This window comes from Porites lutea, chromosome 2, assembly GCF_958299795.1.
Source record: "Porites lutea chromosome 2, jaPorLute2.1, whole genome shotgun sequence".
Taxonomy (NCBI): Eukaryota; Metazoa; Cnidaria; class Anthozoa; order Scleractinia; family Poritidae; genus Porites; species Porites lutea.
This window is the reverse complement of record NC_133202.1, coordinates 3,050,869-3,066,119: the sequence shown is the minus strand read 5'-3', so window position 1 is coordinate 3,066,119 and position 15,251 is coordinate 3,050,869. Positions and strand designations below refer to the sequence as shown.

Genomic DNA, 15,251 nt, shown 5'->3' with positions numbered 1-15,251 from the left:
CCTTCTCTAGCCACTAACATCATTCAGTACACTCCTTTACAAAACTTGCTGAAAATGCACAATCTCCACGTGGAAGATAATTCAAATACAACATCGCAGCAACAAGCTTTAATAGATTATTACGTGAAAAGCAATGACACGCAATACAAAAACAAGTATGAGAACACCTACTCGTACCCATCCTCTCTCGATTGGAAACTGGGCAATACTCTCGTGACGTCTTGAGGAATCGCGTGATGTCTTTAGGCGGCCACTGAAAGAAAAACATAAGTCGTATCGTTGTCCACAAGTGTCACTGCGCAGAGCGATCATGGCTGTTCAAACTAACTGGCAAATAACAAGATCCACCGTCAGAGAGAGAACCAAATTTATGTTCAATAATGAACACTTGAGCGATGTGAAGTTCGTCGTTCGAGGCAACGACGGCGAAAGTGAAAGAAATCGATCGATCACTGCTCACAAGTTTGTGCTTTCCATTGGTAGTCCTGTGTTTGAAGCCATGTTTTACGGTGAGCTAGCGGAGACTAAAGACACTATTCAACTGCCTGACTGTGATTACGAGAGTTTGTTGGAGTTGTTTCGTTACCTGTACAGCGATGAAGTAAACTTAAGCGGAAGTAGTGTACTGGGAGTACTCTATTTGGCCAAGAAGTACATGGTTCCTTCCCTTACTGAAAAATGCAAGGATTATCTGCAAGATAAATTGGATCCTTCGAACGTTTTCACCATCTTGCCAACTGCCCTGAAATATGAAGAGAAGAACCTGGTTGATCGATGTTGGAAAGTAATCGAAAGTCAGACTGAACAGGCTTTGAAATCAGATGGATTTGAGATGATCGAGAAGACCTTGCTTGAAGCTTTGGTCCAACGAGAAACGCTGGAGATCAGAGAAGTGGAGCTGTTTAAAGGTTGTGATCGGTGGGCAATTAAGCAATGCAGAAAGCAGGGCTTAGCAACTGATGGTGAACTAAAAAGAAGAGTTCTTGGCGAGGAAATTATTAAAGCAATACGCTATGGAGTGATGAAGCAAGAGGAGTTTGCTGGTGTCGTTCTTGATGCAAAAATTCTTACTCCGGATGAAATTGTCACTTTTTTTAAGTTTTTTAGTTCACAAGAGATCTCTCTGCCTTTAGGGTTCTCGGAGACTCGAAGACGCTCATGGCTTCACCGTTGTGGAAGGTTTACCCTGATGCAAAGAAGTTCTTGGGATTGTAACGGATTAAGTAGGGATGTTATTGAATTTAAAGCGGTTATTTGGCAGTGAGAGCAACTTATACATCTTAGATGCATTAGAGTTATACCAAGGCAGCCCATATTCAGTGTTTGAATCACCGGTACGTTTGGTGAAATTGGAACGTTCAACATATCCTTCAAAGCTATTAGAATCATGCCAAAATTTTAGCTATCATGGATTAGAAGTTCTGTTTAACTCTAATCCTTCCTTGAAACAGAACACTCTATACCATATTAGCGTCTTAATTTCTGGAGCGAAATCTGGAAAGGGATGCAAAGGCTTAAAAAGTGTAAAAATAGCTGGCGTGACATTTACATTTTTAACTCCACCCACCCCCACTAGGTATGCCCTTGGGGACAGAAATAGTGTGGAGCAAGGCCAGTTTGCTGAATTCTTGTTTTCTCTTCCCAACTGAGAGAGTCTTTTATTTGGACCAACCCATACACCATTATACCACATACTGTGTAACCATAACCTGGGTTACAGCTGGCCCCTGCATCATCTAGACTACTGGGCCAAGTTGTTTAAAGATGGGTTGAGATAACCCACGGTTAGTGCGTGATTTGAATTCAGATTTGAAAGCTTAAAAGGCTTTTCAGTTTTAGTTCTTTTTGTCTACAAGTTGCTGATTGGAAGCTCTAAAAATAGCACAGAAAATTATTCAAGAAAATGCTTTTGAACACAAGAAGAAGAAACCCAGGTTATTTAACCCTGGGTTAAGCGCTAATCAGCCTTCGAACAACTGAGCCCTGGTGTACATGTATATAAAGTGGTTTAGAGAGAGATCTAACCCTGCGTAAGGATACCTGCTTTTAATACTGGGAGGTTAGACAAGGATATGTGGTCAACTTTTTCAGCCACAATATCGAAACAAGTGGGTGAGAATTACTAGTAAAACAAGACGGACGATTTTCCATTATTGTATGCCCGCAAACTGTTTAGACCTGTGTGTGCTCAACTTGTAAGCAAAGCTAAATAGAGATTAGACTAGGTTTTAAAGCTGCTAGAATTCCAAGGAGAAAAACGAGCTTCTATAATTTAAGTTGGAAGTGCAGTAACCTTGGATAACTTTTATAGATCTTTTTGCTAGAGTTATCAGAATTAAATGCTAGTTTCTTGTTCAACTTATGGATGGGCATGGTTTTTTTTTGTGGGCAATACTTTGATTTAGTTGTCCTAGTACAAGAAAGGATATTGGGGGAATGCAGGACCCATCACCAACTTGGCAAATTAAGTACAGCATTTAACATAACAAGATTACTTGTTATTCTAGCTAACTTTGAAACTTTGGTTAAACCCCGTGTAACTATTCAAATGAACCACTTTGCATGGTAGAACTTTTGCGTAGTACGTACCACTCATTTCTCAGGATTTTACAAAAACATGTTGTTGTTGTTGCTGTTGTTAACATTTAGAGCAAGGAGCCCGAAAGTGTGACCACTTTTGATTTATTCACATTCTTTTGTACAGATTTAATCCAATCAGGAGCCAGCTGGAAACGGTCCTCGACTTCTGATTGGTTAATGTCTACATGAAAGAATACTTTTGAGCTCCTTGCTGTAAGTGAAAGGGTTAATATAGACCTTATTGTCACAGAGATAAATTGAGTGTGATCTAAGAAGACATTTGCTTTCAAAAACCTCTCTCAGCCTCAAGTGGTAAGGACCCGCAGACCAACAATAAGGAAAGTGTGAAGATGTGTTTTCACTGTAATGTCACAAAGCTCTCAAAACAAGATGTTTGATTGACTATACAGAACCCAAAAAATTCCCCTTACTCTAAAACAATATCAGGTGTGTTTCCAAAGGACAATAATATGGAATGTAGAGGTTTCTTAGAGAGCTATGTGGCTACAGACAATAGAGACAAAGCTTCACCTAATTTGTAAGCTATCTCACAAAATGAGATTTTTTATAACCAAATATTGAAAGACAATATTTTATTCTTTCTATTTTTTACTTAAGCCTCAGAGGTTTTTTCCTATGTACTATCCTGTTTTTTGGAACTGAGACATAAATTGACCTTGAACATAGACTGCAGTGCTAATTTGTAAATAAATAAGCATTTTAATGACAAAAATTGCTATAAATAACAGTACAGGTGACAATGTGACTAGAAAGTACACTGCTTGCAAACAGCTTGGCTGTAATGTATGAATATCAATCTAGATAAATTACAGCATAAAAATAAGCAGCTGCTTTTGCTTAAAGTTTAAAACTTCAGCGGGTCTGTCAACTATGAGCATTCTCTCTTTTTTCTTACTGCACCGAGCGAACCGCCGAGAAACGAAAATGACAACTCTTGCACGGGCATGCATTCCCCTCACTAAATCTGAGAAGAAGAGAGACTGCTCTAAGTTTAGCAGGTTTGGATTGTAGCTGTACCATTTTTTCACTTATTGATGATTAACATTAATATCATCAAGACAAAAACTGATTTGAAATCAATGGAAGTTGATTGGCTTTAAGATCTTCATGTTAAAATACATAATTTATACTTAAAGCTATAAATATTTCATCTACTGTACATCATAATTAGGAAACAGGTATGTTCATATATACAATTTACACTTTGACTGAATTCATATTTTAAAAAATAGTGATAAGATTTGCTTAAAATATTAGCAAGGCCAAAGTAGATTCTCGCTCCGCTAAAATTTCATTAAAATTTTTACGACCATGACAGACTTGTTAGAAGCTTGGACTGTTACCTGTAATCCTTGATTAACTACAGAAGAGAATGCATGAGCTGTTATGGCAACTGACCTTAATTATCCTTTAAACAACCCAGCCAAAATCACTAAAAAATAGCTTAACTAATTATTGTAAAATAATAATAAATTATTGCAATTCAATTGGTTTGATGCAAATATTGCTGTGTCACATGATTAGAAAGGAATTGAAAGGGTCTAACAATATTATTATGTTCATTTATACATCTTAAAAAATTTCATTGTGAAAAGGGTGACAAGTGAAAAACAAAAATGTGATAAACTTTCACTTTGGATGTTAAGAAAGTGTAAACTGGCTAAGGTATAATTCTTAAAAAATAATGTAAACTCTGGATCAAGTCTGATTGGCCTAATCATCTTGGGGCGGTAATTGTGGCAATGGGCGTCTAACAATGGGAGGTAGGCTGTCGGGGGAGTTTGCTTTAGGTTTCTTCTTCTTCTTTTTCCTGGGTGTAACAGCATCAACAGTATCCTGTCCAGTACTAGCATTTTCTCTGTTGACTGCAGTAAGTTCATAATCTCCACTGTTCAATGTCTTTGTATTTGCATCTTCACTCACCTTGGTCTTTTTCTTTTTCTTTCCCTGAGAACTGGGAACAAGTTCTTCTACTTGGTCATTAAAAGTTACCATGGGAACCCTCCTAGGTCCCGGATTAAAAGATAACAATTCACTCTGATGTTGATTGCTTGAACTTGTCTCTTGAAGCTGTGATGTGATTACGCCAGCTGGCTGTTTAACCTCTACTCGAGGGGAAGTAGGTTGGGGTGTAATTTCTTTAAGGCTCTCCTCTGAAGATGATGCACATTCTGTAATTCCTTGGGGTGAGTAATGAGCCGTATCAGGGCTTGTGATAACTGAATAATCCTGTTGCTGTAGGGTATCTTCTTCTACACTGGATCTGTTCTGCTTGGCAGCGGCCTGATGTAAAAGTAGAGTAAAGACATAAGACATAAGATGACTGGAGTGGTAGGGCTCTACAAGACACCCCCCATCAAAAGTTGGTCCAAAAACCTAAGATAAGCATGGAATACAGACAAACTGCAATGACACACTATTCTTATTGTGCTGGCATGTCTGCATAATATTCCAGGAAATCAGTGTCCCATCAAGTCAATCGATCTGTAAACATGTCAATCTGCTAGCTTAATAGATGTTTCAGCGTAGCAGCCTTTATGACTATCAGCTTGTTAAACAATTAGCCCTGTCACTTGGGGCATTCTTGGAAAAGAAAGGGTTAAATTAGCAAGGTTTTGTAAATCTGGCTCCTTGACAATATAACTAACCATGAATTGTACTCACTTCGTATATTTCTCTGTAAAATGTACAGGGTTCGACAGTATTATTAATGAGCAGGTAAATTTTCAGTTACTTTCATAACGGTATGATAAGTCAAGCACTTCGTAAGCAGACAGTTTCAAAAGAACTTTCTTGACCATGATTGATCGCCTCCTAGGACTAATATATGACTCACCTTAGAGCTGACTTCATTAATAAACTTTACAGTTGTTTCATTTGGTAGAGTATCATCAGACCCTTCAGAAGCACCATGATCACTTATTTCAATTCTGAAATGATGAATAAAAGAAACTTTGCAAAAACCTGTGTTAGCCAACAGCAAGGGGTGGAACCCTTGCTTGTGTCAAGTTAATAGAGATATCCGCTTCTTTTTTTTTAAGGTTTGTAGGTTCATTTTACCCAAAAAATTATGGGAAAAAATGTTTGGGGCTAGTTGAGGCTGCATGGTGCCTATCAGCGGAGCTAAAATACAGATCACTTTTCCACAGGTCAGAGTATGGGTCACCATGATACAGATAAATGAACAGCCAAAAGAATGTCTCCTAAGCCTAATCTTTTTAACAAAAATTAATGCTCTATTTGATCGAGGGGAATCTATGTGGTTTGGTAATTTATTGATGGAGCAGTGACCTGTACTCTTGACCTATGGAATGTCACCTGTGCTTTAGACCTGCCAGTATCCACCCCAATTTTCTGGCCATGCCAGAGGCAAATGAATTATTTATAATAATGATTGATACATGAGAAGACACACAGGGCTTGCACTGTAAGTATCCCAGAGAGCTTCATACAATTCCTTATAATTTTGTTACAAGGAATTGTATGGAGCTTTCGAGGAGACTTTTCTTAATTAGCTTAGGCGCGGCGGATTTTGTCACGTATGATCAGCGCGAGGTGTTTCTCCCGACACCTTTCTGTCAGGAAAATGTCATCATATGAAAACAAAACAGACCGATCGCGTCGGCAGGCCGAAGCAGGCAAAAATTAAAGACTTTTCTTCTTCCATTTCAGAGGTCAGTTTTGTTTCGATCTTGTTTCGATCTGGCTTCGCATTTTGTTCATCGCTGCATGCGATTTTTGCTTATAACCTAACAGAAAATGTAAATGTACCTGAAGGAAATACCTTGTATTACCTTACCTTAACGCTGTGATGTGTGTAAATTTGTCTTTTGCTATGGTTTTAGACAATACGACTTCCCCTGACTATCAATTGTGCGTCAAAACAAGCGCGATAATGAAATAGTCGAAGTGGCATGGTGTAGCTTTTTATGACAAAGTTTTAACTGGAAAACTTGTAACCATCTGATGTACACCTGTATAGTCTATGTTTGTAAGCTCTGCCTAAAGAATCACTGGGTTACACTGCACCCATGGGTGTGCCACCTAAAGTGCAGCCTATGTTTGTTAGCTTTACCTAAAGAATCACTTGGTCAAACTGTACCCATGGGTGTGCCACCTAAAGTGCAGCCTATGTTTGTTAGCTCTACCTAAAGAATCACTGGGTTACACTGCACCCATGGGTGTTCCACCTAAAGTGCAGCCTATGTTTGTTAGCTCTACCTAAAGAATCACTTGGTTACACTGCACCCATGGGTGTGCCACCTAAAGTGCAGCCTATGTTTGTTAGCTCTACCTAAAGAATCCCTGGGTTACACTGCACTCATGGGTGTGCCACCTAAAGTGCAGCCTATGTTTGTTAGCTCTGCCTAAAGAATCATCGGGTTACACTGCACCCATGGGTGTGCCATCTAAATTGCAGCCTATGTTTGTTAACTCTGCCTAAAGAATCACTGGGTTAAAACTGCACCCATGGGTGTGCCACCTAAAGTGCAGCCTATGTTTGTTGGCTCTACCTAAAGAATCACTGGGTTACACTGCACCCATGGGTGTGCCACCTAAAGTGCATCCTATGTTTGTTAGCTCTACCTAAAGAATCACTGGCTTACACTGTACTCACGGACGTTTGCCTCGCGCTCTCTTCAAAGACAAAAAAGCTATAGTCTGTTTGGCCAAAAATCAAGCTTTGTTTCCCCTAAAAATTTGACACCATATTAGGGCCCCGAAAGACGTTAAAAGTTCCTCCATTATAGAAGAGTGTTTTGCTAGTCAAGAGTTAACAAACGTTTGGCTTACATGAGTTTCAATATAAAGGTGCAAAAACTTATCAGCATAATTATAGCACAAAAACATTGTCATCAAACTCCTGGAATGTAGCCTGAATAAGCCAAGCAAATATGAATAAAGCATATAACAAGAAATATTCGCCAAATGGTCTCGTTAAGTGAATTATACTTCACTTTGCGAAAGAAATTTATCACTTGTATCCGTGTTACGCATCGAAAAAGCGAGGAGTCATCGCATGACATTAGGTAACAGAGGTAATACTCACGAGTTTCACGAATTCCAATTCCACGATTTTTTGGCGAGTAACAGATTTAAAACTTCAATTCTTACCTTAGAGTGGTTGGTTCATTTACCTTACATTGGCCAACACTAATAAACATGAACAAAACGATGAAATCCGGCACTCTTCTTTCAGAATTAGCAAGCCGCATGAAGTAAAATCCACCGATATGCGCTGCATTCTCACTACAAATATATTAAACATTAATTTTGTCCTGAAGAAAATACAACAAGGAGGAAAAAATGCCAGATCTTCGCCCTGGCAATGTATTCCAGCTACCAAGCCGGCATATCTCCAGAAGGTGGACTCGAAGTGGGACAAACCTTGTGATTTTTTTAGGAGCCCTTTGCGTGCAAACTAATTTATTCTGGCGCGAAATGAAGATTAAGAAAATGTATCTGAAATCTAATACACGACAAGAAAATTTTCGCACTTTCGAGGAGCGCGACATATTAAATGGGATTAAGTCGGATTAGCTGCCCGCGGAGAAAACATCCCTGCGTGGGATGGTACTTCCAGTAAAAAGCCTCTGTGTCCTCTCATGTTAAAGTCAAATGATTATATTTAGAATACTTGGCTTTACAGCACCATATTTGTAACCTCACCTTTGAGGTTCATTATTCTCTCTCCTCTCTTCTTCAGGCTTTACTTTATTCTACAAGAGAGAAAGTTAAATTTTTTTTATTATATTGCAAGGATCAAATTGCCAATGAAGGGCAGTCACTAAGATTTCTAGTTTCCAGCTTTAATGTCCATTTTTTCCCTATGAAGCGAGTGATCATGCTCAAAGAAGCCAAGGAAAAATCCCTGCTCCCCCCGTCCTCCCAGTCGTGCGTGACAGCCCTGCCAATGAAATTGGAGCCAGCAGGACGGAGTGGTCAGCACATTGGACTTTGCCCTGATCACTGACTTGATTTGAGTATAAGTATAATCACCTCCTTGATCATGCTTGATAACATACCCAACTGATAAACCTCCAGCCAGTTGGCGTTCACACTATTATATTATGCTTAATCAGGGTTCATACTTTTTTGAGTTCTTCACGTTCCATGACTTCAACTGACTTCTTGAAATAGGCCCTTTGAAGCCAGCCATTCACGTGGTACAAAACCCCCACGTTGGAGAGCAAAAGTTGCACTGGGACAAGACAAACAAAAGACATACATAATTTGAAATGGTAACTTTCTTTGTTTGTCTTGTCCCAGTGCGACTTTTGCTCTCCAGCACAGCGGTTTTGTACCACGTGAATGGCTAGCTGCAAAGGACCTATTTCCTGTTTTCCATGACCCCTGCTAATTATCATGTGAGGGTCTGTGACAAAATCATGTCCTTGGTTAAGGATGAAACAAACTGAAAGTCACTTTCTTGCAAACCCACCTTAAACATTTTCTTATTTGACTGTTTACATGAAGAGGGTTTATCTGTACCAGCCTCCACATCAGAAGCTTCAGATCTTTGCTCTCGAGAACTCACTATGAATTCATATGTTGAGATTTTATGATAAACTGCCAAAGAGAAAAAACAAATATCAATAATCTATTACAGAGCAGACACTCAAAACAGGGATACTTGAAAGAAAATTGTCCAATCACAACATTTTCTGAAAACAAATGATTCTCAAGTTTTTTGGCAAACAGCAAGGGACATGGACGACACCTTAATATGGTAATGGATTATCGCAAACAGTTAGAGAAGCTAAAAATATCGGTAATACATGTACAGGCCTTCCGGTTTGCTGTCACAGAAAAATTTAAAATAACTGCAGCTTAAATTTGAGTTTCACCTATCCTAGCACAGGCACTGCATTTCACCAACAATGCAAAACAAATACAAAGCCCAAAAGCTGAGGCGAAGGGCAAAGAAGCACCCTTTAACAATATAAAATTTTGTTTGTCACTGAACATCCTCTTCAGTGGATTATAAGATGCTTGTTACAGTGAGTGAGAATTGATTTTTTGTCCTTGATGTTACAAGTGAGCAAGGTGGAAAGCTATAAAGATGACACTATAAAATAATTATTTCTGAGATGTTACAGATGAATCTCCATTCGCTATGACTGCTTCAAAACCTAATGACAGCTCTGCGGATAGGTACAAAGCACAGCTCTGGACATGCAGCTTACTTAAATAAATATGAAATCCTAAAAGATGTCCCAGGAGGACTATAGCGAGAAGCAGCAGTCCTGCCACAACTCCAAGTATTGATGCAAATAATTCATCTGATGAGACGGCAACAAATATTTTGAATTCTCCTCCTATAGGATAAGAGAAAGAAAAATATCTTTAAGGCAAATACATTCAATAGATACTCCGACGGAGCTGACATCAGTGTTATGATAATTTAATTAACACCTTATTAGGGAGATTAAAAGTCACATTAACAGGACACAGCAAATGTGAATTTGTACCACGTGACCAAGTTTTGGCCTCTATTGTAAGTCATTTACTGTTCATTACTTCTACACAAAAATTAGTAGTTTCATGCCATTTCTGTCCGCAAGAATTGTTCTGAGCTGTTTTTATTTGCCTATTTTCTATTTTGAGAAACTCTCAACATGAATCTGAAGTTTGCTGTTTGCCGTAAACTTGACTGTAAATCTCCCTTTTAATCAAGGTCCCTAAAACAATCAGTAAGAGGGGTCAAATTTTGGTTGCCATTGGATTTCACTTGTCAAAGAGAACATTTAAGTACCCTGCCCAGAATTCTATAATGTCCCATCCAGCCATCGACCATTTTCCTGCCAGGCAAGTAAATTTCGATCTAGCTCTGCTAACAGTGTCTCCTTTTGTAGTGAAATACTTCATTTTTTTATGCCGACTTGTCCTACAAGAAAGGTCCCAGGGAAGTCATCCTCTTGCTATTAAACTCGATCAAGAGGAGGATACAACAACTCTAGACAAGCAAATTCAGGATGTTTAATTTTTCATTGTGTAGGTGTGACCAAGGGTGCTAAAACTTGAAATCTAACCCTTATCGTATCTCCTTCAGGTGCATCCACACCAGAAAATCAAAACCAGAGAGCGGAATTAAGGAGTCCCTTGTCCTGAGGACAAGCTGGAGGAATTCAAGTTATTTTCAAGTTCTATACACACCAGATCACTGGCAACAGTTTATTATGTATCGAATCCTGGGTTATAAGGAAGGCAAAGTGCACCCCCAAATCAGCATTATTTAGTAAGCAGTATTTTACTTTTTTTCTTTGAAAGGTAACATACCTGATAAAGATTTTAAACTGTCTCTTCTTGTAAAAAACGAGACAAAGACATACAAGGTAACTGCAAATACGGACATTGCTAAAACAAATGCACTGGAAATACAGCCGATGAATAACCTATGTAAATGAAAATAAAAAAATAATGACAAAGATATTAGTCACTTTGTTATTGATTTCAATGATCACTTTGTTATGAAGCAACCATCATCAGTTAAACAGTAAACAGGCCCTAGCTATTAACGAATATAATGCTATGTACTGGTGTACATGTACAATGTACAATGTACAATGTTATTAATTACAAGCACAAATTGTCTCAACGCATTTAGGGTTTGTTCCCCTTGGTAAAAGTTGTTGTCGTTTCCTTTTTTAATGGGGATCTCTGCAGTACTTACAACAATAATAATATTATCATTAAAAAGTGAGAATCGAACATTAAATCAAAGAAAATTTTTGTAAAAGTAACTCTATACTGAACAGAAGTTTATTATACTAATGTACATGTATGGTTGAAAATGCAGTTTCACTGAAAGAGCCAACAGTATTGTACTTTGACAAAATTGAACAACAAATCATTGAAACAAGGTACTTACAACTTAGGCAATCCAAAAAATGAAACAGCAAAACCACAAAACACAATTTTAAATGAATTATTGGAAGTGCTAAATACATATTCAAAATTGAATAACATTGGGCTTGATGTGTAAGAAAAGTATCATCAGTACATGAATAAACTCCGCAAACAAACTGGCTCATATGTCACTCTTACATGTATGTCAAACTCAGTCTGTTAACTCTGGACGAGTTAATTGAGTCTGTACAGCAGCCAAATGATATTTGGCTGGGTAGACTATACGGAGACCTTGGTCTTGGCCGGCCTGGAGTCTCTTAGTGACAGGAGAGTAGGAGCTTGTTTACAAGCAATTTATTGCTACTGCACGCCAAATGTCCCCCCTTAAGAACATCATCCCCTCCCCTGCCGCTATTGAGTCTCATTACAGTATAAGGGTCCAACTTCTAAGACGTCAACAAGGTCATACCAGAAGAATTAATGACTTTGTAACTTATAAATTTCAGCCGAATGTATGTAAATGGTTAATTGTATGTGACAATGACCTTCCCCAACAATTCAGGTATTGCTGCAAGTGGGTGAAATAAACAGAATATCTATCTATCTATCTATCTATCTATCTATCTATCTATCTATCTATCTATCTATCTATCTATCTATCTATCTATCTATCTATCTATCTATCTATCTATCTATCTATCTATCTATCTGTCTGTCTATCTATCTGTCTGTCTGTCTGTCTGTCTGTCTGTCTCTCTCTATCTCTCTCTCTATCTATCTATCTATCTATCTATCTGTCTGTCTGTCTGTCTGTCTTTCTGTCTGTCTAGTCTGTCTAGTCTGTCTGTCTGTCTGTCTGTCTGTCTATCTATCTAAATCATCAATTAGGTTCAGCACTTGATTGAAACTGCATTTGGACTGGGTCTATATCATTTACCTGTAATTCTGGCCTCCAACACAATTGTTTAGCCACTTACAGTGGTGATCAAACTCTGATACACACTTGTTGCACACTGAGCAATGCTTGCTCTTAGAACCACTATATCAACAAAACAAAAAAAAAAGAGTAGGGTCAAATAATTATTATTACGATTACATAAATATTCAGGGCTGTCATTACATCCAGGACTGGGGTTTTCCCCTGGCTACTTTTGTATGAAACTAAACAAAAATAAATTATAACCAAAAGAACTTCCTAGCAGTTCAATTATCTGTGTACTAAATCAATATACCCAGCAAGTTGAAACCTTTCCAGCAGATAAATTATTACTAACTGTCAACATAATTTTTGCTCATTTTTTACATAACAGTCTGAGTGCTACTTTTTCAGGTTTGCCAGTCAGGCCGACAAGTTATATGGCCTTGAAATAATGACATAATTTTAAAAGTGAGAGATAGGGTCTTATTTTTAAAGAAAAAAATATATTGTAGCCAGGAGTATTTATTCCCTTCATAAAATCTGCATACCATTATATTGGAGTTGGAGTGATAAGGCACTTAAGTCTCCAAAGATCAGGATTCTAGCTGAATATAATTTGAGTTATCTTATTTTCATTAGTGTACAGAAGTTTTTTTTAAGGTTATAGAAATAAGAACCCAGTTAGGCTAAGAGAAGTTCTTGTATAGAGGGGGCGTAACAAGCAAATTTTAGCCTAACAGGTTTACAAAACCAGGTTCTTATACTTGCACGTTTTTACTGCATCTACATGTTATATTACATAACCTAAAACTACATACTGTACATGAAACAAATCAAAACTTACACATCCACTTGGCAGATATAACAGTGACTATTTTCAATAACATGCTGATGTTGGCTTCTATCAAAAACTGCTTTGCTTTTCTTAGTTCCTCCTCTGATGCTGGGATCTGCAGGGTCAATTGTCAATGCCAGTAGGTGGTAGACAATATGTATACCACAAAAACCACTCGGAATCTTAATTTATGGTCATGGAAAGTATATGTAACATAAATAGTTAGTTTCCTTGTCTATGTGGTTTACCCCATAACATGTGGCCTCAAAGTCAAATCAGTTAGAGTGCTGGGAGAGGTACATGTGAGGGCCATTCCATTAAAAAGCCTAAGTTCAGTGAAGCATAGTTTTACCCCCTGAGAATCACGTAATGTAATGACACAGTCCAACCCTCAGAAATAACCCATTTTGTTCTTTCCCTCCTCAGAGAAAAAGGATTTTTCTTCCATATCCCTCAGAAATATTCCAAAGATCAAGGTGCTGATGCAACACTTCCTCAGAAATAACTTTCAGAGTTCCCCTCAGAAAATCTCACCGATATTACTATTATTATTATTATTATTATTATTATTATTATTATTATTATCATTATTATTATTATTATTATTGTGAGTTTTTACAGTAGCAGATCGAACATATTTTATTGATAACAATGCTAACTATTAAAATCCTATTTTCAATTAATTCACTTTAAAAAAACCCATTTCGTCAAAACACTATATTTACAATTCCTTCCGTTAAAAAACCCTTAGTTTTGACTAGAAAAAAAATCATTTCATTAAACAAAAATTATTTAAATTAAGAACATTTCATTGTGAGTTTTTTGCTGGGATCAAAAGCATTTTCTTCCAGTTCAGAGGGATTTGAGGAGACTCTCCCTTCTCAGCACTCACAAATAAAGACAATTTAGATTTAATTTCAGTCTTCACTTCAGTGCTAGATACTCAATTGATGTGCATAATGTAGTCCTCCTCAGGCTTTTAAATCCCTATCATTAATTTAGGACCTTAAAATTAGTGAAAATAAACCTCGAAATAAAGTAGAATTATCTCTTAGCCTATTAGACTGAGCAACAACCGTTAAACGCAGTAAGAAGAAAACAGATCCATCAAATTATCGAAAGTTGATAGAGGACATAAAAATTCAGCTTGATAAATAACAAAGACCACAACCACATCGACTATTAATGCGTGTTGTGTACAACAACGGGAAAAGTCGATCGCGTCATAAAGTAGCCAAAATATCACCCGTATCATTAAAGTAAACTTTCAAAAGCTGAAGCGACAGTTTTCATCGAAACCTATAAAGAATTGCGAAAGGTAATGGGAAAGGATACAATAAATCCAGCTGCTCGCCACTCTTTTGGGAGATAGAAGACAATTACACCGAAATATAATACAGAGAAGAAGATAAGAAAAAACCATGCCACAAACTGTAAAGGATGCCACGGACACGACCAGCCATTTATACGTTCCCTTTGCTGTACAGCCACAGACGAAGAAGTCCTGGAAGATGTAGCGGTCCCATCCGCTCCATGAACAGGAGTCATTCTGAAAGTCAAAGATTTTTCCTTCGCGGGTATTCAGAACAATTTTATCTTTGCATATATCAACGGTAGAGAGCTTCCATGAGGCTGGAACATAAAGTGCTCATTTTCCTGGTAATCCTCACGCAAAAATCAGACGATCGAGACCTGCTAACTTGTGAAAAGTTTAACTTTTTCTCGCTGAATGAGCGAACACTTCGTCGCCATGACTGTCAATTGTGAAAGTTGGCGCGGAGGAATGGGCCTTTGTTGTTGTCGTGGTGATGAACAAATAAAAAACAGATGAACCTATTGTGATGACGTCATTTAGATCATTCGATTGCGCGTTTTAGTCCTTTTCGAGCTTTTTCGGGGAAACCGTTTGGAAACGTGCGATCCTCAACTGTACATTTCTTTGCATTGTTTATGTTATGACGAGTCAAGGACGATTAGCGATCAGGTGTACGTTTCTTTATATCTTCTGTCTTCGCAGAAAAAGTAGGAAATAGTTCTTCCGTGGAA

At 37.8% G+C, this 15,251-nt stretch overlaps 2 protein-coding genes across 2 annotated transcripts; one reads left to right on the top strand and one right to left on the bottom strand.

The window, feature by feature from the left end:
* Positions 1-278: 278 nt before the first annotated feature.
* LOC140924920 (BTB/POZ domain-containing protein 6-B-like) lies at positions 279-3,424 on the top strand. Its single transcript, XM_073374909.1, has 2 exons — positions 279-1,249; positions 1,296-3,424. Exons 1-2 carry the CDS (start codon positions 311-313, stop codon positions 1,647-1,649), a joined length of 1,293 nt encoding a protein of 430 aa, XP_073231010.1. The 5' UTR covers positions 279-310; the 3' UTR covers positions 1,650-3,424.
* Positions 3,425-3,670: 246 nt separating this feature from the next.
* Positions 3,671-15,050, bottom strand: LOC140927417 (uncharacterized). Its single transcript, XM_073377060.1, has 9 exons — positions 14,541-15,050; positions 13,215-13,387; positions 12,389-12,490; positions 10,882-10,997; positions 9,789-9,920; positions 9,044-9,171; positions 8,272-8,321; positions 5,438-5,531; positions 3,671-4,884 (listed from the first exon to the last, which is right to left on the bottom strand). Exons 1-9 carry the CDS (start codon positions 14,751-14,753, stop codon positions 4,315-4,317), a joined length of 1,578 nt encoding a protein of 525 aa, XP_073233161.1. The 5' UTR covers positions 14,754-15,050; the 3' UTR covers positions 3,671-4,314.
* Between the last annotated feature and the right edge of the window lie 201 nt (positions 15,051-15,251).